This window comes from Siphateles boraxobius, unplaced genomic scaffold (assembly GCF_051911475.1).
Source record: "Siphateles boraxobius isolate OS27281-9 unplaced genomic scaffold, OSU_SipBor_1 29, whole genome shotgun sequence".
In the NCBI taxonomy this organism is placed as follows: Eukaryota; Metazoa; Chordata; class Actinopteri; order Cypriniformes; family Leuciscidae; genus Siphateles; species Siphateles boraxobius.
The window spans coordinates 10,243,559-10,267,500 of NW_027508908.1; the positions used below are offsets into that span (position 1 = coordinate 10,243,559).

Sequence of the window (23,942 nt, forward strand, 5' to 3'; positions counted from 1 at the left end):
ATGAGCTTGTAATTAGGTGAGTAGCGGTATACCGGAACTGATGATAACAGTGATGCATATAAAAATGAAATATTGATATTGTGTTAATACTACACGTATGAAATAGGGCTGGTCCGAATACCATTTTTTGAGCTTCGAAGCTTCGGTAGTAATGAACATCGAATATTCGAAGCTTCGGGAATCTCTATAGCCTATGTCTGTCTGTCCGTTGCATTTTGATTATTTCGAGAACCGTTCATCCAAAAGACTTCACAAGGGAGTGCAGTGTCGTATTTGGTGCAATATAGATAGACAGGCGAGACGCGACACGTTCAGAATTAATAAACTTTTAATAAACTACAGAACAGCGTGAGCCGGATGCGCGCGCGCGCCTCACGCGAGCAGAGCTTATATGCTCCGAGAATGGACACTGCACTAGTGATATAAAACACACACAGGTCTGTTAACTTAAGCAATATTTTTTAATTTAAGTAGTCTAATATTTTTCTCACTATCAAATTACTGACAAAGTAGGGTAGATTTAAATAAAGAAGCGGCGCGCCTCACGCATGCAGGGCTTATATGCTCCGAGAACGGACACTGCGCTAGTGATATAACACACACACAGGTCTTTTAACTTAAGCAATATTTTTAATAAGGTAGTGTAATATTTTTCTCACTAACAAATTACTGACAAAGTAGGGTAGATTTAAATAAAGAAGCGGCGCGCCTCACGCATGCAGGGCATGAACGGACACTGCGCTAGTGATATAAAACACACACACACACACACACACACACGTCTTTTAACTTAAGCAATATTTTTAATAAGGTAGTCTTATAATATTTTTCTCACTGACAAAGTACGGTAGATTTAAATAAATAAAAACGAAATATAAATAAATAAAAACGAAATTTAAATAAATAAAAACGAAATTTAAATAAATAAAAACGAAATTTAAATATAGAAAAACGAAATTTAAATAAAGAAGAACGAAATTTAAATAAAGAAAAACGAAAAATAAACGTGACGACCCGGTCCGTGTACTTTTTGCAGCTTGGTTTTTGTTTAAAAGAAAAAAAGCAGAAATGGCTGTATTTTGTTTTCTAAATGTATTGTTGTCATCAAATAATAGTATTAGCAAATTGGACGGTCCGTGTACATTGCGTTCATTCTTTTTTCGATTTAATATTGAAAGTAGAAGAATGAGAAAACGGCTCATTTATTCTTTTTTTTATTTTTTTATTTTTTATAAAAAAACGAGAATTCGGCTTGATTTTATATTTTTATGTTCATGGCTAGTTAATGGATAAATGGCTTGAATATTCGATTTCCACGTGTGGGCGGGCATGAAACTCCCCTTTCCGCTGATTGGTCAACCAAAAATCAACCCGTGCCGCTTTCAGTTCTTCCACATTTCCGTGCAGAATAACAGTCCTCCGCTGCTGGACGGATTCTTTGACACAAATCGCACTGGGCAGGGACTAGAAAGGGATTTCTTCTCTACGTGCCAGAGAAATAACTGATTATTTCAGAAATATTAATGTAGGCTATACCTCGCCTCGGCACCCACATTACCCATCATCAGTCTACTTCTTTGGCACACCACTGGTTTAATTTAGTACATTGTAACGGAGCGCATCAGTATCGAGTGTAGCCTAAATGTAAATATGCAGCAGTCATAAGTTTTATTTTAGACAGCACGCTGAGTTTTGAAAAAGGGATGAAGCCGAAATCAAATTAATTAATTAAATACATTAAGCTTCGCTACAATGTAACTGCATCTGCGCGTCGCCAGTGGGTCACCCAGCTTTGAAGTAGGCTAATGATGGGTCATGTGGGTGTAGATGCGAGAATCTACATAATTAGCTGAAATAATCAGCTACTATTTCTCTAGTGTAGGTTGTCGAATCCATGCCTGTAGAGAAGAAAACCCTTTCTGGGCCCTGCCCAGTACAATTTGTGTCAAAGCATTAGTCCGGTTGTTGGATGAGAGAGAGTTTATTTGTAATAAACACTTTAATAAATAATAATTTAAAGAAAAATTAATAAATGAGCCGATTTCTAATTTTTCTACTTTCAATATTAAATCGATAAACGAATGAACGCAACGGTCACCGACCCGTCCAATTTGCTAGTACTATTATTTGATGACAAAAATACATTTAGAAAACAAAATAAAGCCATTTCTGCTTTTTTTCTTTTGAACAAAAAACCAAGCTGCAACCTTTTTTAAATTTCATCTTTCATTCCGAAATAAACGAAAAAGTACACGGACCACGTCCCAGTAAAATCTCAAAGTCTCCTATATTTAGCTGTAGATTCATTTAGATTGATAAGGGTAAAAAGGATAATACATTTTGTTTCTATTATTCTATGTTCCACAATGTTTATTTGACCAGATTAATTGACCACTTAGACTTTTATAATTCTGCTGGGAAGAAATATCACAATTCCAAGGGTCCATTTTGGTTGAGAATTTAGTAGCATAACAAACTAGATATTCATGTGCAGAACTACATTATGTTCTGTGAAATAATATACCGGTCTTAAAAATATCCACGGTCACTCAGGTCTACAATAAAAAAAAACAGGGTAAACGTCAAACTTGTTTGTATCTTACCTTTTATACATGAGGCCTCAGGACTTATTCACCTGCCAGTAGATGTTGTGGTCTTTTGACTTTTTATGGTTGCTCATGTGGTGTGCCTTGTTGAAACAAAAGGCAAAAATGAAATGCACTGTGCTCTGCCCTTAGTGCTTCCAAGTTTGTTGCCAATACTTCAGTGTTCCCTGCCTTTCCAGCCTCGCTGTCTGTCGTATCCTGTAATGCTGGCTCTTTATTATAGCTATAGAAAACACTTTACCAAATCATCTGTCCCCAGTGGCCCACATGATCCTTACAATGGAGTTTGTCCTTTACCTCCCATTGAATTTGGCTTTCAGATTTCTCTTGTAACTTTATAAGCTCTTCTGCTTCCTGTCTCTCTCTCGCTCTCTCTGTAGATGAGTCGTGGGGACAGTCTTAAAGAGTCCTCTTCCTCTCTCCTCCAGTCCAGTCAGCAGCCAGGCTATCGCTCCGAGCCCAGTCTGGATGGGTGTGAGGTGGGCGGAGCGGAGCGAAGCAGGGCCGAGCGAGCAGGTGGGGGCCCTGGAGGACCTCCAGCCTCAGGGATCCCAGGATACTCCCTAGGAGGGCGCTCGTACCCCTCCTTTTCTGATCCTACGGTGCTCGCCGGAGGGGCCTCACGGTCCTCCAGTGTTCGCTCGTCCCAGAATGCCCCACCATCTGAGGCTACCACCTCCACCAGCTACAAAAGCTTAGCCAATCAGACGCCACCACCGGCTCCTCGGAACGGTAGTCTTTCGTACGATAGTCTGCTCACACCTTCCGAAAGCCCAGAATTTGAATCAGCGGCACCAGAGATGACGCCAGGGCGACCGCGCGCACCAGTAGTCGGATACAGTTCGCCCTTCCTGTCAGCACAGATCACCCAGCAACGGGAGGCTGAACTCCACCAGCCATCTGCCTCCAGCACCGTCCTCCTCGCCTCCCCGCAGCATGCCGTCTATCTACGTGGCTCCACTGCTTCCCCTCCCGCTCCGCCTGAGCGCGAGCGAGAACGCCTGCTGCATGACTCGCAACCGCACCACCATCACCACCACCATCACCACCATCACCATCGGCCGCCTCGCTTTTCTCGACCCCCTCTGCTGTCTGACTCGGGCCCCTCTCAGCCCTCGTATCCGTACCGCACTCGCTCCTCTGACACGCCCCTGCCGCCCACCACCCACCCTCCACGTTCGCCACACCCCCCACCACTGGGGAAGTCCCTGTCTTACTCTAGCGCTGCCGCTGCAGAGATGCAGTACCGATTGGTCCGCAAAGCCTCGGCCTCGGTCGGGGGAGGGGGCATACAGGCGCCAAAGTGAGTAACTCCCCCACAACCTTACGACGCTCTGCGCAGCACTGCCTCCTTCCTCCTACTCTTCCTCCTCCTCCTCCCAGACTCCTGTGAGTGTATCTCTTTCACTTCTTTCTTCCTTCATCTTTTTCCCACTAGTCTAAACTCATTCTGTCTAGGAAGCCCTTCAGTAATTTTATGCTCTCATTAGTGATAATCTGTTGCTTTCTGCTACTTGGTTTCTTTGTGTTGAACGTATGTTAATCAAAATTGTCGAAGCATTAAAACAGCATAAAAATCTTGTTTTTAATGAATCACTAATTGGTAATTAAATGGTTAAGGGACTTTTTTAATGTATTATTAAATTATTGTATTGCACTTTTAATTATTTATAACATTGTCAAACCCTTAAAACAAAGTTAAATTTTTTTTTTTTTTACATAATAACACTAAAGGAATTTAATTTAAAACATCCCTTAACAATTTAATTTTAAATGCCCAATTTACCAGTGCAGTTTTTATATTCCATTATTATTAGTGGTTGCTTTATTTATTTAAAAACTTGATAACATTGCCAGTGCAGTTTTTAAATTCTATTGTCATTATTCTTTTATTTTGTAATGAATCACTTGTGTATTTAGTTGCTTGTAGTTTGAATGGTAAAAAGTATGTAATTAAACTAACATTTACACAGTTTTGATCTAAACTGAAACAATCAGGTCGAATTTCAGGTCTTTTTTTTTTTTTGCCATTCAGGACATTATAGCCTTGTTCAGAATGTCAGTCCAAATCCAAATTTTGGTGCATATCCGATTGGAATCCGATTGCATTTAGCAATTGTGGACAGCTAAAAGTCACATAAAATGTGATAAAAAAATAAATAAAAAAATAAAAAAGATTACATTTACAGATCACTTTCGAGCTACATTCATATGTTGTCTGAAATCCTATTCAAATCACATTTCTGAAAATCCGCTTCAGGCTGACCGGTCTGATTTTGCGTGGTTTGTGACTTTCTCACGCCACGTAAAGCGTAAACGTGTCAGATATAGTTATAGGAAACCTGTTGAAAGTTGCTGCAAAAGCAAGGTAGTCCCGTGCGGGGGCTTTACGTTGTCATGTTGTAAATAAGACAACATCTGTATTGCAAACACCTCCATGTTACTGCTGTTGTTGTTGTTTTTGGCTTATGCCTATAAACGCAATGTCATTGCCATAGAAACTAATGCAGTTATTTCGGAAAACGAAAGAGCGCCACGGGACACAAATCAGATGCGAACAGTTGCGATACACAATATCTACGTTTACATAGACGCCTTTTGTTTCAATAACAATGAATTCATTACGATTGATGAATCTGAACGTAGTGTTTACATGAGCGCTAAATAAAGTGATTGGGTTGATATGCGCACTTATATGTCACAAGCTTCAAATTGGAATTGATTTTTTGACATGCGCTCACTACACAGTTTCCCTCGGTTTGCACATGCTATTCTACATTGCTTCTTTTCTTTGTTTTAAAGAGCAGATTTAATATTTATGTTTTTGGTCATGATTAGGAGACAATGAACACATGAACCGTTGTGCCGTGCTGTTATATTTATCAAGCAGTAAAAACGCCTCTTCCCGCGCCCAAAACAAGCCATCTGTGATTGAGAGTGTGAAGTGAGGACTGATGTGACAACACTGTCCCGCAGCACTTCACAGACAATGAGTGGTAGGAGAATTTTTAGAATGACACGACAATCATTTATGACGCTTAATTTAAAACAACGACAGCTCGTCCCATGCGTCATTACGCCATTTCTATGTCTTTCACATGCGCAGTAATTTCTAGTTTCGGTTTTCTATCTGATCAAGTGTTTACATGTCCTTTTGATCAGATTATAAAAGATCTACACCACCCCATCCAATCCAATCGAAATTTCATTCGTATCGAACTCAATCGTATCAATTTAGGTGTTTAAACAAAGGCTTTTCAGTCCGATTGGGACGATTATTTGGTTGCTTGTAAGCGTAGTCAGTGTGGACAGTCAATAATTTAGATCAGGTTCCAATCGTATACACAAATAATTAGATTTGGACTGACAGAATGTGACTAGCGTCATGAATGAGTGAGCCGGTTCAGACTAATGTATGAATGTATAAAATCCAGTAATGCCTCTGTTGTCTCATATACCTTAAGTTCAGTGCCTTGGCAAGATGTCATGGTAAACATGAGCAGAAACAAATAAAGCACATCTGTGTGGAAAGAGCGAATAGAAAACTTGAAGTCTCCTGACATTATGCTGCTGCTGCTTATGAAGATAAACTGGATATTGTCTACACTAGAATAATCAGACCCAATTTCTTCACTGGCAAAAGGACTAATTGGATAGATCCGAGCCAGACAGAAAGCTTCATCACTCTGCTCATTATAGAGGTCTGGAAAGCCTGCTTTGCTTAGTCATTAGTCAGCATTTTAAAGGCAACAAAATTGACCTGGTGTCCGCTAAGAAGCAGTGAATGAATCTTCTTTGCGGTAATAATTGTTTCTCAGAATGAAGGAGAGAACAAAATTAACCATATTCCAAGTTGACATGTATGCATTGTTATTTGGAAACAAACCAAGGGCCAGACAATGAGCCCTCATCATTAACAGACATTTCAGTGGCATCCTGACAGCAGAGCTGATGGTTATAATAAACCTGCTGTGCTCCGGTGCTTGAGAGAATGCTTTCCTTTCCAAATTGTGCGACAGAAAAATTGAAATTTACTGGCAGACATGGCTGGATTTGCCATTGCAGCTAAACTATTTTTACCGCCGCTTTGCACTCTTTTCTGTTTTCTGAACTGATACCTCTTCTGAGAGGCTTTTTAACTGACGTCTGTATTATCTTTTTTTTTTTTTTTATAGGCACAGGAATATGAAATAACTGGCATCCTGTGATGTATTTCTTTGTCGATTTATCATTGCAGTTCTTTCTTGTGTTGTGACTCACTTTTTTTTATTTATGTGGCAGTGAAACTTGCAAATGACATCACTCTAAAACGACACATTTCACATCAAGATTCTTTATTTGAACATTTATTATGATTTTTTTTTGTGTGAAACTGATCCATTTTGGGATTCTTTGATGAATTAAGTTTAAAGGTATTGATTTGAAATGGAAATCTTTTGTAACATTATGCATCTTTACTGTCACTTTTGATCAATTTAATGATCAATTAAGGTTTTTCTTAAAAAAAAAAAAAAAAAAATGATCCCAAACTTTTGAACAGTAGTGAATTTACTATACAAATGTACATACTAATGTAAATTCTTCTCTAATTTCCCAGTTTCTCTGTGTTTCTTTGGTATAGGGACGAGATTCAGATGAAGTCATATAGCCGGACAAACGGGCAGCCGAAACCACCTTTCACCCCCTCGTCCCCCTCTCATCCTGTGAGCGTGTCGACTCGCCCAGGTCAGGCTTATTCCAGTGCTGGCTCTTCTCAGAGCCCCGCTCACAAGCCTGGAGGTGGGGTGAAGAAGGTGACGGGCGTCGGAGGGACCACTTACGAGATATCTGTGTGAGAGATTGGCTGTTTTTACTGGTGTTGGACTCTTTTTCTTCACCAACATAGCGGAGAAAATCACATGTTGCAGACTCGTTGGTGCCCATGGGAAAGATATGGATTTTTTTTCAAAATAGAAATCAATGCTGACCAGCAGGTTTTGGTTGGATATGACATGTAGGAGGAGGAGGAGGATCATGGGGGGTCTTTCAAGCCATGACAATAATGGGACTTCAAGACTCCTCATCAGTAAGGAGCTGTAACACATAACTGGTGTGACGGCAAAGGACCGGATTGCCTTTAAAATGTTTCAGAAAATGAAAAAAAAAAGATTTTTATCCGACATAAATGTGTAAATTGTTCTGTATAGAGAAAAAATGGTCACCGTTTTGTTTTTTTTGTTTTTTTTCACAGAGTGGAATTTGATTTTTTACAAAAGGGGACCTGTGGCATTCAGTAGCCATTTCAGACCACTGTGATTGGCATGCGATAATGTATCCAATCAGCACCAGGGAAGCAAAACGGTAGAAAAGATAAAGAAATGGACTAATGCATTATTTAAATGACAGCAGCCTTTTCAAATTAGTGTTTTCAGAGTAATGGCCTTGGAAATTCAAGGAAAAAATGTTTTTATTTAATTTTCAAAGTGTTATTTTATATGACTTTATAAATGGTTATTGATAAGATCAAAATGTGTTTTTTTTTTTTTCTACAAAGGCTGATATTTGTTCTCTATGAACTTTAATCGAGGGAAGAAGAGCTGGTGGCACTCTAGATCAGTCAGAGGGTTGCTCGTAGCATAAAAATGCATTTGACATTGTGATCTGTGGGACATATTTCAAATTTTATCCTGTAAACATTGATTGTCTGCCTCTTAGGTATGATTTTGTTTTTTAATTGTTTTATTAGTACATGAGTGGCAATTCTCACTGGTGGCCTTAACTAGCCAGCCATGTTGGATTTAAAGATTTCTTCTCACGGTGCCACTGAACGCTGGGTAACCATATCAGAGCTCTCTGATTGGATGGCAGTTGAGACAGTCAGTGGAAGTTAGCTGTCATTATGAATCAGTGAAAGCCTTTTCTTTTTAATTATTTAATTCTTACCTAGTACATTCAAAAAGATTGTGACATTTTGCAGGACTCATTTCAATCATCGTCTGTCTTGTCAGGTGTATTGATCAACAGTTAGATCAGGGCTGACCAATCAGGGGACAGACGTTTCCTGGCTGATATAAAAGCGAATATTTTGGATCAAAAGATGGACTGAAAGAAAAAGAAAGAAAGAAAAGAACATGTACTGTAAAGTTCAGTGTGTGTGTGTGTGCGTGTGTGTGCGTGTGTGTGTGTGAGCATGGTTGTGAATATGTGTATGGGTGGGTGTGTGTGTCTGTGTGTGTGTGTGTGTGTGTGTGTGTGTGTGTGCGTGTGCGCGCGCGCATGGTTTTGAATATGTGTATGGGTGGGTGTGTGTGTGTGTGAGCATTGGTAATAAACTCTTTATAAATCAGTTGTGCCTTTGTGCATTGCTTCTTTTTGTAAGGCATAAACATTGGAAATGTATACACCATTTATGTCCATGAATGTTTTTTTCCGTCCAGTCTGAAATCTGTGAAAGCCTGTTGTCAATGTAGACATCAGAAAAATGGTCTACAAAATATTTTGGCACCTCATTACAATGTTGCAGCATTGGGGGTAAAATACTAGCTTAAAATACTAAATGTGTTAGTGGATGTGCTCTTATTTGTGTAATGATTCTCAGCTGACAGAAAAATATAGTATACTGTACTAAATATTTACAGATGCCTCAAACATAAACTGTTCTAAATTAGGGCAAAGGGTATTTGGACACTTTCAGGTTGGGAAATGTCCCTTTAATGTGACGAATGACACCTGTGGTTACTCTGCTAAGAAATTTGGGTTACACTTTATTTTAAGGTGTTACTGTTACAGTGTATTTATATATTTAAGTACTGAGTAAATATAATTAACTACATGTACTTACTGTAGGGTTAGGTTTTGGTTGAGGGTTAATTGCATGTATTTATGCATAATTTACTGTTATCACTACGGTAAGTACATGTAACATATGTAACAAGGACACTGTAAAATAAAGTGTCACCGAAATTACTAGCATTATTTGTTTGCAGATGCAACTTTAATGTATATTTTTGGTAGCCACTGCACATTGTTGGAGCCTCCATGGAGGAGGATGCCTTGCAGTGTTTAAATTCCATCTCATATTGAGTGATTTAAATGCGCTTGGTTCAGCTTTTGGGCAAATGGTTCAAAATCTCCCTGGTTGTTCTGTTCAGTCTGAATTTGAAGCAACTAGATCAAATGTACAAGCTACACGAAACGGCGTGAACAAAGTGTTTTATTGGAATGACAAAAAAAAACAAAAAAACTTTCCATCCACAACCACTCAAAGCACTTGGTCATCTTTCAATCAATTCATTAAAGATTAGTGAAAATCAACAATTGTTTATTCAATAGTGCACAATATTCCTTTTTGTAGGGAAATTGATGGCAAAATTCTACATACACTGAAAATAAGTTTCCAACAGTAATGACTGGAAAAGGTTAAAACATGAAGTCTGCCTGCAGCTTTCTTCAGTGTTTAAAGTAATAATAAAAATGTTAAAAGCTTAAATCATTCTGCACAATTTTTTTTTTAATATAAACTTAAATAACTTAAGACATTAACAGCACTAGTATTCAGTCCGAAAATAAATGTAACTGGGTCTCAATGTCAAGGGCAACCACATTTTGCAGAGTATTATCTTGAGATCTCACTCTTAGTTTTTTAATTTGTAAAATTACATGAACTGTTTGCATAAAAGACCCTCCTTTTTAGATCACTGAATGCAGTCTAGTAATCAGTACCATACAAACAAGCTACGTCTCAGAATAGTAAAAAAAACTTTAAAATAAGAATACAAGGAGTGTCAAAGGTATGGAAGGATTACCAATACAAATAAAAAAAAACTTTAAAAATAAACTGATAAAGTTTGTTCCCCAGTATGTGATGCATCGACAACACAAAATAACCCCTTACTAATGATCACTTCACAATTATCAACCATATTAGAGGTAGAAGTCCAGTGTTTAATTATGTTTAACTCGATTAAAATAACAGCTGACAGATCGAATATCAATGTCCCAAATTACGTTGTTTGGACACCTGTATATACTGTATACAGTATATCGATGATTATGAAGTTTAATTAATGTATTAGGAATTAGGATTTACTATATTATTGGACTGATTTTGCAATTAACTAATACGTTATACAAAAAGAACTAAACAATCATTCTGCTTGTAACTACATACAAACTCTCTCTCTCTGCATACTGAACATTAGCACAATCTGGTCCAGTCCCATAGTGATTGACAGTGCTCTTCACCAATGTGCACTTTCTATTTGTCCTTCTTGCTCTCTGTGTCCATCGCAGTGATGGTCTCGGTCTCCGGTTCCTCCTCTTCAGGCACGGGGGAAAATACAGATTCATTTGGCCTCTCGGATTTCTCTCCTTTGGTCTTACCGAGCTTCTTAAACTTCTGATACAACTCGTTGAGGTTAAACTCTCGGATGATATTTTCCTAGAAGAAGAAGAAGAAAAAAACATTTCTCAGTATTGTATAGAAAACATACAGGCTTTTGAGATTTCTGAAGTGTTAGAAGGATATTTCTAACAAAGTTTTTTCAGTTGATTCATTCACCATGAAATCAAAATTGACGCTTCTTATTTTGTGGGATATTGCAGTGTTTATTATAAATGATGTATCCGTATACTTAATAATAATAATTGGGAAAACTGCCTCTTGGGATTTTTAAACAAAATATCTTCCACCTCTCACTTGCAACCACAAATCTTCTCTGATTATGTGTTTTTCAATGTGAGGACGGGACAACCTGTCACTCACATCAGATCACAGCGATAGCAAACCACAACCCTCCAATCACTTCCTGGTTGACAAAATCAATTTTTTTTCTTGTTTGAGAAGCTGTTTCACTCAGATATACATCACATGAAAGACTATTGCAGCTTCCGTTTCATGCTGACTTTAAGCCTCACCTCTGTGAATGTCCAAGACACTGCGCGTCCCTTCTTGTCCACCTGAGGGCGCCTCATCACTTCCTTTCCCCCCTGGAAGAGCACAAGAGAGGGCAGCTGCTTTGACAGAGGAGAGGTGCTGACCCTATACCTGAGGGACACACACACACACACACACACACAGGATATCGTCACACTCTTTGTACCAGAGTATGACGAGAAACAGTGAGACACAACAGGGCATCTTACTTCTTGGATACTTCACTGTAACGACCAATGTCCACTTTGCCAAATTTCAGCCCTGCACAGTTGTACCTGAGTGAGAGAGAGGTTAATCGTCTCCATTCATAATATTTCAATTCACAGTAACTGATGAGCAGCAGGACGTACACAACGGTTCAAAAGTTTCTCACAAAGGAAATACAGCAAAACAGTTCAATTTTGAAATATTATTACAATTTAAAGTAACTGTTTTCTATGTCAATATGTTGTAAAATACAGTAAAAACAGTAATATTGTGAAATATTACTACAATTTTAAATAACTGTTTTCTATACTGAATATATTTTAGAATGTCATTTATTCCTGCGATGCAAAGCTGAATTTTCAGCATCATTACTCCAGTCTTCAGTGTCACATGATCCTTCAGAAATCATTATAATATGCTGATTTGTTGCTCAAGAAACATTATTATTATTAACATTGAAAACAGCTTTTATTTGTGGAGAGCATGATACATTTAGTTTGGGATTCTTTAATGAATAGAAAGATTATTATTGTGTTGAAAATGTGCCGCTTAATATTTTTGTGGAAACCATAAAAAAAAAAATTTAAATCAGGATTCTTTGATCAATAAGAAATTCAAAAGAACAGCATTTTCCTGAAATGGAAATCTTTTGTTACAACTTACATTATAAATGTTTTTCCTGTCCCTTTTGAGCTATTTAATGCATCCTTGATCCTCAATAAATGTAAAAATTTCTTTAAAACAATACAAAAAAAAGTACAGACCTGACACTTTTGAAAGGCAGTGTATCAAGACCAATGTTCTTACTTCAAGGACAGATCAGCATAGACGGAGGCGAAAGACTGACATTCTGGTGACCAGTTAGCAAAAAACTCCACGATCCAGGTCACTCGGTGGTCCTTCTCCAACTCCTCCTAAACACAAAAGAAAGGTGAACATTTATACTCAGTTTCAAACAACAAGTATTTGCACACTATATCCCTCAGGCTGCTGAAGTTAAAGTTCAACAATGAATGTGGCTGAAACCATTAACACTGGGAAAAAACTTACTTTTAAACACCCACTGGCTTATTTGCAAAGGCTATTGGGCTCCAATGTTAATTAACATTTATGGGCTTTAATTCCTCTTACTAATAAGACACTCGAGCTTGTTCCCTTTGATGTTTAAAGTGGGCAACTAGTATGCAATGAGAAGTCATAGTGCAGAGTGTGCGCACTTGTGAGAGACACTATGACCGAAGCATTGTAAAGCGGAAACTAAAGATGAACAAACAATAAGATCGGAAGATTAAATCAATATCATACATATTAATGAGTGGTTCTCAACCAGGAGCCAAGGCCCACAGGGGCTGCAGGATGATTTAAAAGTATGTAAATTAATACATTATTACCGATATATTAAAATAATCTCTAAATACTCTTAATTAAAAATGCTAAACATAAAAATCATGCCTTTTTCCCCCTAATAACTATTGTTTTATTGAAGAATATGCAGTTCTAGAAATTCTTGAAGCACAAAACAAATCGTGGTTAATTTATTTAACACTTTCCACGCCACAGTTTTTTTTTAAAGCTGCCACAGACCGACAGCATTTTTGCTGATCATTTTGATCATTTTCACAAAATTTTCATGGCCCGCAAAATATTTAGTTATATGAATATCTTATTCTAGCTTTATGTACTCTTTTTTTTTTATCAACACTTGAACGTGGGTGTTTCATTTAAAAAAGCAACATTTTGAGCAAAAAGCTGAGAAATCGGATTCAGAACGATGATCAAAACATAGATGGAGTAGATCGAGTCCAACGACACCCCTAAAGGCCAATTTATACTTCTGCGTCGAACTTACGCCATAGCTACGCCGTAGGCTGTGCGTAGCGCGCGTACCCTTCGGCGTACCCTGACGTGCACCTCTCCAAAAATGTAACAATGCGTCAATTCTACGCGGACGCAAGCGCTGTGATTGGTCTGCTCAAACCGCTCCCTCGGGTTTCACATGCTCCCTCTGCGTGCCTCAACGCGGACAACGACGCAGAATTATAAATTAAAACCAATGCGTAGTCTACGCCGTAGAGGCTCCGGCGTATTTCCGACGCAGAAGTATAAATCAGCCTTAAGGCCGTGTGTCCACCAAAGCGTTTTTTCACGCACCTGGCGTATAATTCCAATTGTTTTCAATGGGAGCGCCGCGTTTTTGAAACGCCATGAGTGTAACGAGGCGCTGAGCGTGTATTTAACTGAGCATTCTTTACTGGTCGCCGAGAGTTCAAAAATGTTCAACTTTGGGTAAAACGCAGCGCTCACTCATCACTGTCACTTTTTACCCAGCCGTCCAATCACAGTGGAGGAGGGGCGGGGCAAAAACCACACAACCAACTGTCACAACATTCTTTATGTACAACGCAATCAACCAGCAGAGCTAACCGAACAAATTGGATGAAAAATAAATTTTTACCATGAAACAAATTATCTGCGAAATCAGTTACAAGTAAACTGTGCTGCAGTTATTCTGTATCATAGCAACGAATCGTCTCAACTGAAAAAACGCAGCGCTGCCAAAACGCTCTCAAGCGCCCACAGCTAGGCGTTTTCAGCAGAGCGTCTAGCGTTATCAGCCGGCTAAAAACGCTTTGGTGGACACACGACCTAATGCTTGCACAGTCCTGTAGCTCATCCTGTGTCAAAATTTCATTCCGTAACATTCGTCAATTTTGATTTGTCTGTTGTTTAATGTTGATGACCGAATTCTTTTTCATATGCATCTGCTTACATACGAGATCGCTTTTGTTTCTGCTGCTTCTTCCCCTATGTTTTGATCTGGAGATTCAGGACTCTTTCAGAAGATGCGCCCCCTACAGTGTAACGGTGAAAACACGGAAAGCAGAAAATTCCGCCAATGGCAGGGAAAGAGTTAACATAGTCAATATACTCCAGTTTCTGTTAATACACCTTGAAAACAAGCTGCTTTGTCATAACTACAGCAGAAATCCCAGAAATATGTTATAACTTAAATAGTCCCCCAGCTTTGAATATTTTGTTCTTCTTTTTCCCATTCTGTGCAAATTTGTTTTGAAAACCAGAAGCCCATGAAGAGTGACTAAATTCGTATGATGTGAAATCATACTCACATCAATGGTTTTATCATTGAAATACTTGATGTATTCAGGGCCCATGTACAGAGGAGGTTTGCAGATCATCAGGAAAACTGCATCAGTGATAAAAGAACATCAGTATGCATATAAATGGTTGACAGCCATACTACATTTATCTAATATTTGGTTTAGTCTTTAAAAATTAGAAAGTTTCCACTGACTGACAGTGAAGTAGATTTTTTTTTATAAATACTGACCAATACACAAGGTCAAGTAGAGAAGCCCCAAACGTATGTCCAGTCTGAAGAACAGGATCACATTGGCTACTTTACTAAAGAGGATGATGTTGCCCACATGCTGCTCAACGGTAACTGGGGAGCAAATATTAAACGAAAACACATTATTAAATTGCACTGTTTCGTCATACAAAAATGAATAGTGAAAGGGGGCAAGTTGAACAGCGGAGCTGGAGGAGGGGGAAAGAATAACAGAAACATTGAATGACAAAGGATATTTGATTAACAACAAACACAAGGACAACCGTCACTGAGAACACAGGTGTCTGAGCGTTTAGTGTATAAACAAAACCTTAAAATTCAACCTCAGGCTATTGACATCAGATTCGGTACGGTTAGAGATTATTTTCTGAAATTTGAATGTCAATATGCAAAGCTGTATAGAAAATACTTTTTTTGCACAAAGTTGAAAGGAAAAAAAAAAAGAGCGTTTTAAGGGGGAGAAACTCTTACTTGCTCTTCTGTTTTTCATCATGACTATAGCACTCAGGAACATCAGTATCTCCACCTCTCTCTGGAAAACAAAATGAGCAGAGAAATGGCTGAAATTATTTTAAATGTACATAGTAGACACTTAATATTAAGTGGGTCCTATATAATATATAAGGCTAAAATACATAATTATAAATTATACTATTAGAAAAAAAATGTGAGAGTAATGTCGAATGATAATCCTTTGAGTGTTAACGGAAGAAGACAATCTGACACTTTGTACGAAGGTGGTCAATGTCAAAAAGGTGTTTAATTAATTATCTTAAAATAGTGCTCATATATATATATATATATATATATATATATATATATATATATATATATATATGTTCAATATGTTATGTGGTTTCAACTTTTATAAAAAAATAAAAAAAATTAAAACATTCTTTGTTTCCAGGTTCCCTGATAAGTATAATATAATAATAAATATAAACCTAAAGTCGAAGAAACAACACAATAGTGTGATCATTCAGTGATACACATGCACAACACGTGGAAGAGGTTGGCAAGTTTATTTCCACATGCATCATTCATATATGCATGGTATTCCAAACTCTTTTACCATGATTTAGGCTTGTTCCCGTGCCAGCTAAATAGCGACCCCCCACCCCTAAAAAAAATTTCTATAGACCATCATCTGCTAACCACTGCCCAGTTCCCTTGTTACGAAGCAAGTTATACGCGTTATCATTCAGCATGAAACCCAAAGGTCTGCTTTATACATACCCAATCAAAATCGCATGAATTGCCATCCTCGCGCTGCGTCGAAAGATGTTCACAGATCCCAGGCGTTTTGCGGATAAGCAGGAACGCGCTAGACATAAATAACGAGGCTATGTAGTACGGTTTTAGTAGCCATTTGTAAACCTGTGGTAAATGATACAGAAATGCTAACAGAGGTGTTAACAATGCCATTTTTGTTTTATCCTTGTCTTTTTTTCAGAAAACGATTGCTGTGGAGATCCGAGACGACAGAGTCCGCATCAATACCGCTATCTATGCGAGACAATATTCGTCGGCAAATGAATTAAACGATTTAAAGGGACAGAGGTCACTGCGGACGAAGGGGAAAATCGGCCCTCGTCTTTAAAGCAGCCCTGTTGATTGGTAACTTTACTGAAACGACGTCGCTTATTGGTCATGATGTCACATAAAGGGAAGGACAAGCGGAAGTATGTCGCGTTTACCGTAATACATAAACGGCAAAGCGACGATTTTAACATGCGTCACCGACACAAACATGAATTGTTTATCTCCTCGTTTACAATTATTTATGCAATTAAACTGCGGTATTAAACTATATAATGCATTATGTGAGTCTATTTAGTCAGACGTAGGAACTGGATACAATATGATCATGTGTACTTGATAAATTACGGTAAATTTCCCCCAAAGTACAAAGAATAACCGGAAGCAATTGTCAACAGAACGTAAGGGAGGGACGTTCACTTATAGTAAACCCCATACATACAAACATCCACACAGACAACACAGCATCGTAGGGTAGTTTTGTCAACATGACAGAAATCTTCTCCTCGCTGTATGGTCAGCCGGATTCCCAGGGTCCATTAGGACCGTCTGCGCTGGGCTTTGGATCTGGGAAACCTCAGGTACCCCAAAACACGGGCCCGATCTGTTACCCGCATCAGATGATGGATGAAGGAGTTCCGATCAGAAAACCCTCCGCGATGAACGAGCCCTTCTACCTGCTGCGAGAACTGCCCAGTGAGCGCCAATTTTTTTTTTTTTTTTTTTTTCGGTGTAGTATTGATTTCGTAGTAATTATAACTGTGTCAGTGGGAAATCCGCTGTACAGTGATTGTATGTTATGATAATAAGAATACCGTGGTACCAAGTCCACACAGCATTGGCTTACATTGGTACGTTTAGGTACTGTACCTACTGTATGGTAACGTTAATTACTATACCATAGTGACCTATGCCGTGGTGCTAATAATACCTTTACCGTTATCAATACCATCAACACACATGCACAATGATATGAGTGCTTGTGTATGAAATATATGTAATTTCATGTAAGACCCATAAGCGAGCCTGGTAAAAATGTTTAGCAGCTGAGAGAATTCACTTATATTGCATTTAATTTAGTTATGGTTTTGTTGTAGTAACAATAGTAACTGTAGATCAGTGGTTCTCATCCAGGGGTCCAAGGCCCACTAGAGGGGCCTCACTATGACTTAAAATAAGACAGCAATCTTTAAAATAAGCTAAAACAACAAGTAATCAGTATATTTCTTATTATAATTAAGCCTTTAACAACTGTTTGAAGAATAGTTTTCTATGAAGAATCAGGATTCCCATGGTCTTGAAAAACCCTGATATATGAGGAAGGCTCATTTTAAAGGTGTGATTTCTACACCTGTAAAATTCCTGTAAATTAATATAATCTAAAATGCCTTTTTTTTTAAATGAATATACACTATGTATCATTTCTCTAGTTACAAGCTCTAAAATATTTTATCGGGTTGAAATTCAGGTAGAAAAAAGGTTTTAAATCATTTTCCTTCTCCAGTAGCCTAAACCTCAAACAACTGGAAAAGTCATGTAAATCCATTGGTTAAAAAGAGTTAGAACCCTACAAAGCTCCTAAAGGGACATGGTGAAGGAAAACAGTTATGAGATGGGAGGAAAATTATTTGCCGGTGCTCTGTGAACCTGTTATATCTTCTTGACAGTGGAGAATGATCTGACGGGACACACTAATCTCATCACACACTACAACCTGGAGCACGCTTATAACAAGTTCTGTGGAAAGAAGGTGAAGGAGAAACTCAGCAATTTTCTTCCAGAGCTTCCTGGTGCGTGTTTATATTTTCACCATACTTTCACGATTCTAGAGCAGTTCTTGAAAAATATTCCAGTAGGAAAAAAGGAACACAGTAGTAGACACTTGACTTCACTTATAACAACACCAGGCCTGGGTTAAGCTAGTGCCTGTGTTGAAAATACATTGTTTTTTTTTTTTGTTATCCTTTTGGACTCCAGGTATGATTGACAGCCCAGGCATTCAGGACAACAGCTCTCTGCACTCACTCATTGAGAAGACTCCAGTGTGCAACAACTCTTTCAGTCCTCTCACTGGGGTCATGCTCACCGGCTTCAGGCTACACACTGGCCCTGTAAGTGTGTGTGTGTGTGTGTGTGTGTGTGTGTGTGTGTGTGTGTGTGTGTGTGTGTGTGTGTGTGTGTGTGTGTGTGTGTGTGTGTGTGTGTGAGAGAGAGAGAGAGAGAGAGAGAGAGAGAGAGAGAGAGAGAGAGAGTGACAAAAGAAGGACTTTAAATTTAGAGAGGCTAGTGTAACTGATGTTGCTCTGAGGATTGTCTATATCTTTCTTAGTCAGTGTTGGTTGAGAATGGTTATGTGGGTCAATCATATATCGCTGTTTTTTACGTGCATGTTCTATGTGTCTCTTTCTCCTGCTAAAGTTGCCAGAGCAATACAGACTGATGCACATTCAACCGCCGAAGAAGAAGAACAAACACAAACATAAACATCATCGGCCTCAGGATCCTTTACCACCAGGTAACTGTCACACAAAACACACAAAGAGATGAACATGTGATTTCTTACATATTGACTGTTAATCTTACTTCTTTACCACAGAAACTCCATCAGATTCAGACCATAAGAAGAAGAAGAAGAAGAAGGACGATGATCCAGACAGAAAGAAAAAGAAGAAAGATAAAAAGAAAAAGAAGGTTAATTGGAGTTGTTATACACTTTGCATGAAAATACATGTTACAAATTGACTTATTTTATAGTTATCTACATTCAAAAGTGTGTTTAAAATAAAGGCTACGTTTATTTGATAAAATACAGTAAAAACAGTAATATTGTGAAATATTACTACAATTTTAAATAACTGTTTTCTATACTTGAATATATTTTAGAATGTCATTTATTCCTGTGATGGCAAAGCTGAATTTTCAGCATCATTACTCCAGTCTTCAGTGTCACATGATCCTTCAGAAATCATTATAATATGCTGATCAAGAAACATTATTATTATTATCAACGTTGAAAACAGTTTTTATTTGTGGAGAGCATGATACATTTTGTTTAGGATTCTTTAATGAATAGAAAGTTCACCAGAATGGCATTTAATTGAAATAGAAATCTTTAGTAACATAAATGTCTTTACTGTCACTTTTGATCAATTTAATGTGCCTTATAAAAAACTTACTGAGCCTCAACTTTTGAACTGTAGTGCAAGTTTTTGATTTGTTACATTAATAGTTAAATTGTGATCAAAAGTACATCTGATATCTTCCATTAAATACAAAAAAAAACCCAATATTATTTCTATTAATTATTGTATGACCGTTTTCAGAATCGCCATAGTCCTGATCCCCCAGGCGTGACTGGAGCTCAACCCAGCAGCAGCAGTTTGAGATAAGAACTTGCTTGATGGATGCACAAGCTGGAAAATTGGGCGCCAGTTGCAGTGAGAGTCAGATTTGTTTGTATATGTGTCAGAGTATATTGTTACATAATTTACCTGGTAAACCATCATATCTGTTGGATTTTTAAGTATATAAGTGCCTCTGTATCTATTTATGAGATTGATGAATAATGGAACATTTTTCATTTAATGTTTTTAAAACCTTTTTTTACAAATAAAACACAATCAGCCGCGAATGGGCCGATTTTTGTGACAAAATCTTTGTATTTATTAGATTTTTTTTCCCCCCTTCAAACATTTTTACAGTCAGGAGCACAATAAATCACTAGAATCATTGAAACTTTTGAGCACATGATCACAGCTCAGTAACATACAGAACAGTACTTTTGAAACAAAAAAATATAGTGCAATACCGGCATCTGCAATAAAAACACTACTTTGTATTCACCAGTTGTCACATAAAGCTGAATGTCCATCAAGTTTTGTGAGAGTGGGATGTGATAAAAAGTTATTGAGAACCTACAAGGAAAAGATCTACTCAAGACCACAGTTTTAAAATGAAAATGATCCATGTCAAGGTAAAGTGAGCGTTACATGAAACCATGCCTCGTTTACCTGCCCTGAGTCTTAATGCGACATTAGTTTTACCCATACAGCGAAATTCCACTAAATGACACATTATTTAAAAAATAGTGACTATTCATACTAGTGAATTTGAATATGTCTGTGACCTGCACATACATACTGATGATCATATCATGGTAGAATACGAGTTTACAGTCAATTGTGAAACCTCTGACAGAGGCTTTTTGAATGAGACATGGAGGTCACGTCCTTCTGAAACCATCTCAGTAAGTTGGATCAAGTTTTTCTGAAAGATTATTAAACACAAAATGATTGTCTTTGGTATAACATGCACTGATAAATTATGCACAATAACACTGCAAACAAGTATTAAAAAGTAGATTTTGATTTCATACTGTCGACATTTAACCCCTCCTTGTTGTTTTACAACCATTTTCCAGGACATTTCAAAGTGCCAGTGTAATAATGAAGAAAACCAAACGACATATTTTAGGCTCTAGCATAATGTTTTCATGTTTGGTGCAACCACGGAAATACTGTTAACGTGGCATCCTTTCATTTTGTCAGTCAATTTGCTCCACAAGTCAATAACGTAGAGCAGGTAATAATAAAAGCCTTGAAAACACATCCTGCCCAGTCACACAGTCAAAGCCTTGGCTGATACTTTAAGTTGCACTTTCACTTGATTTTTTTCAGTTTGATATTTGTCAGGACAGGACAGATTTGACTGAACAGGCAGCCTAATAATTCAGTTTCTGAAAAGCAATGGAACAATAACTGTCATAATTTAGGTCAATAATTCACATACATCTCACTAATAAATGTTTTCCCGCTCAGATGTTCCCATTGGTTTGGTATTTTGAAGACTCGGTTGTTTGGTTGAGGCGGACGCTCTCCTGCGCCAGTGATAGACTGTCGCGCGTTGCCTTCTCCTTTATAAGTTGTCTCTGATGGTAGAAGAGGTATCCTGGCAGCAAGAATCCAACCAATGAGAACAGAAGCAGGCCCAAGTTGATCTGTTGATTCAAAAAGTGTCACGTTTGGTACTTTGGTGTATATATATATATATATATAAGTCTACATTTGTCACGCACACATGAATGGTGTATTACACTCAACAATGTATGTCTCACCCAGTAAGGATCGCCCTTCAATGGTCCCAGCATCCACATGAAGAGTGGTTGCTGCAGGAGTGCAAACACAGCACTAACCATGGACTGCAAGCCCGTCAGAGTGCCAAAGTGATTGGTTGGGAAGCTAAATACACAAATAAACAGCTTGAAGATAAAAACAAATAGCAAATATTATATATATCCAACTTACTCATATTTTTAAAAATATAACCTAAGACTTAACAAAAACTATATATATATATAGTTTTTGTAGTTTTTGTTTTTGTATATATAGTTATATCAAATATTTGCTATATATATATACATACAAACATACATAACAACAATAATAAAAATGTCAGAATATATACAACAAAATTACAAAAATAAAAACGGAAAATATAAAAATAGAATCTAATTCAAAATATTAGGTAGTTTCACCTTTAAGCGGCTCAGAAATCATGTGGATTTTGATAAGTAAAACTCACACAGCAGCATAGAGCCCACCACAGCAGGAGTGAATAAAACCTCGAACTGCAGTGTGAAGAATAAAAGACACCACCTGTAACACATAATAATAACAGTCATCACATTTCTCCTGTTGCTTTGAGGAGCTGATGAAAATATTAGTTTTGCAGCAATATCATAAACCACACTGAAAACTGAAGTCCAAAATAAAGTTGAATTGGAATTTAAACCCGGAAAATTAAATTAAATTAAATTAAAAGATATATATGATTATATAAATTATACTTATAAATATATAAAGTATATACAATTTGTACTTAACATTTTTCATATACATTATATTAAATATATCAAATTTGTTATTAAAGCATCTCCTATAATAATGTTGCCAATACTGATATTATATTCACTGACAAAATGCAATAGATATCAATATGTAAAACCAAATAAATTATACCACATTGAAAATCTGGGATTCAAAATAAAACTGAAATATATATGAGTGTAAAGTTAATTATATATATATATATATATATATATATATATATATATATATTACATTAAAATTATGTGCAAAGTTATGATTATATAAATTATATATTATAAAATAATGAAATGGCATGTATAAAATGTTTAAACAATGTAATTAAATTGTATAAATAATAATATTTCTAAACAAATAAGCACATTTTTGACAAATTTGTGTCTAACCTGTATGGGTAGATTGTCTATGAGGGAGATGATGCCAAAGATGACAAGCAGTATATTAGTAAAGATGAAAGCTCTGATGGCGTTAGTGAGTTTTTGGATCTTTCTGTCCCTCTTTGGAGGCCCAGATGGACTGAAGAAAACAATGACAGGGAAAATGTAACCATTTCACTGACCAATAAAAACAATTCAACATTTCACTCCTTCTCTTTCTCCACCTTCACCTTTTTTCTCCCTCATCTGTATTCACCACTTCCTCACACTCCTTCATTCTCCAGTCCATGATGTAGCCAATCAGAGGACAGGACATCAGGCAGAGCAACTGAAGAGTGCCGAAGATGGACGAGTAGAGACTCACTATAACACACACACACACACACACACACACACACACACACACACACACACACACACACACACACACACACACACACACACACACACACACACACACAAGCTCTTTGAATGTCGGAATAAGGTCTCTATAAAATATTGATATTATACTCGTTGATACTTTTACTGACTAATTGCATTAGTCATCAATGTATTAAACCGAATAAATGATACTAGATCTTTTCTCAGAAATAATTTTACTTTTCTGAGTCATTTTGAAACTTTTATCAACTGGTATCAAGGTCAACAAACTTTTTTTGTGAAAGGTCTCACTTGAAAAGTGTCCTTCAAAAATAATTACTATCTGGTTTGATATTTTATCATCTACTAGTGCAATATCATTCATACATTAAGTGTGTCGTAAGTGTCCAAATTCTTTGTAGGGCCACTGTTTGTTCCTAAACCAAAAGAAACGTATCTTGTTTAGGTGAAAATAACAGGATTTGTCTTACCTTGGTCCTCTGCCACCTTCTCCAACTCCGCTGAGGCTAAAACAGACACACAGGCGGTGGAAAATAGTGAAATATAAAACTATGTTTACTACCCACTTACACATGCTTCTGCGAAACTATAGCATACGTCTGTAAGCTTTTGCTAATTACATTTACCCATCTGCTCTTGAGTAAAAATGGTACATAAACACAT

General features: G+C 37.4%; 4 protein-coding genes across 8 annotated transcripts in view; 2 read left to right on the forward strand and 2 right to left on the reverse strand.

Moving 5' to 3' along the window:
* Positions 1 to 8,931, forward strand: part of zdhhc5a (zDHHC palmitoyltransferase 5a) — a 35,946-nt gene extending 27,015 nt beyond the window's left edge. For 2 of the 5 annotated variants that reach the window (XM_077246485.1, XM_077246486.1), the window contains 2 exons: positions 2,987 to 3,909; positions 7,228 to 8,931. In XM_077246485.1, the coding sequence (XP_077102600.1) occupies positions 2,987 to 3,909; positions 7,228 to 7,441 (1,137 nt within the window). In that variant the 3' untranslated portion in view covers positions 7,442 to 8,931. Of the gene's footprint in view, positions 1 to 2,986; positions 3,996 to 7,227 lie in introns of all 5 variants that reach the window. The other 3 variants (XM_077246487.1, XM_077246488.1, XR_013207812.1) reach the window with 2 other exon arrangements.
* Positions 8,932 to 9,781: 850 nt separating this feature from the next.
* Positions 9,782 to 16,716, reverse strand: tmx2b (thioredoxin-related transmembrane protein 2b). The gene is made up of 8 exons (XM_077246490.1): positions 16,334 to 16,716; positions 15,569 to 15,629; positions 15,077 to 15,190; positions 14,856 to 14,932; positions 12,535 to 12,641; positions 11,730 to 11,795; positions 11,502 to 11,631; positions 9,782 to 11,025 (listed from the first exon to the last, which is right to left on the reverse strand). The coding sequence occupies exons 1-8, from the start codon at positions 16,520 to 16,522 to the stop codon at positions 10,843 to 10,845; spliced, it is 927 nt and encodes a 308-aa protein (XP_077102605.1). The 5' UTR covers positions 16,523 to 16,716; the 3' UTR covers positions 9,782 to 10,842.
* Positions 16,717 to 16,991: 275 nt separating this feature from the next.
* On the forward strand, positions 16,992 to 20,289 carry med19b (mediator complex subunit 19b). The gene is made up of 6 exons (XM_077246491.1): positions 16,992 to 17,332; positions 18,304 to 18,426; positions 18,614 to 18,747; positions 19,055 to 19,151; positions 19,233 to 19,327; positions 19,960 to 20,289. The coding sequence occupies exons 1-6, from the start codon at positions 17,125 to 17,127 to the stop codon at positions 20,023 to 20,025; spliced, it is 723 nt and encodes a 240-aa protein (XP_077102606.1). The 5' UTR covers positions 16,992 to 17,124; the 3' UTR covers positions 20,026 to 20,289.
* slc43a1b (solute carrier family 43 member 1b) overlaps positions 20,276 to 23,942 on the reverse strand; it is a 17,153-nt gene continuing 13,486 nt past the window's right edge. Inside the window, exons 10-15 of the mRNA XM_077246489.1 lie at positions 23,750 to 23,785; positions 23,129 to 23,261; positions 22,908 to 23,037; positions 22,217 to 22,290; positions 21,750 to 21,873; positions 20,276 to 21,632 (exon numbers count right to left, since the gene is read on the reverse strand). Of these exons, the coding sequence (XP_077102604.1) occupies positions 21,450 to 21,632; positions 21,750 to 21,873; positions 22,217 to 22,290; positions 22,908 to 23,037; positions 23,129 to 23,261; positions 23,750 to 23,785 (680 nt within the window). The 3' untranslated portion in view covers positions 20,276 to 21,449. The remainder of the gene's footprint in view (positions 21,633 to 21,749; positions 21,874 to 22,216; positions 22,291 to 22,907; positions 23,038 to 23,128; positions 23,262 to 23,749; positions 23,786 to 23,942) is intronic.

Bases quoted from the DNA above. Each gene is read 5' to 3' on its own strand.
- tmx2b (XM_077246490.1), bottom strand. From the start codon at position 16,522: ATGGCATTGTTAACACCTCTGTTAGCATTTCTGTATCATTTACCACAG. The intron at 15,191-15,568 runs GTAAGAGTTTCT...TTTGCTCCCCAG, and splicing joins GATGAAAAACAGAAGAGCAA to TTACCGTTGAGCAGCATGTG. The intron at 14,933-15,076 runs GTCAGTATTTAT...TCACTGATGCAG, and splicing joins CTACTTGACCTTGTGTATTG to TTTTCCTGATGATCTGCAAA.
- med19b (XM_077246491.1), top strand. From the start codon at position 17,125: ATGACAGAAATCTTCTCCTCGCTGTATGGTCAGCCGGATTCCCAGGGT. The intron at 18,427-18,613 runs GTGCGTGTTTAT...TTTGGACTCCAG, and splicing joins TTTTCTTCCAGAGCTTCCTG to GTATGATTGACAGCCCAGGC. The intron at 19,152-19,232 runs GTAACTGTCACA...TCTTTACCACAG, and splicing joins TCAGGATCCTTTACCACCAG to AAACTCCATCAGATTCAGAC.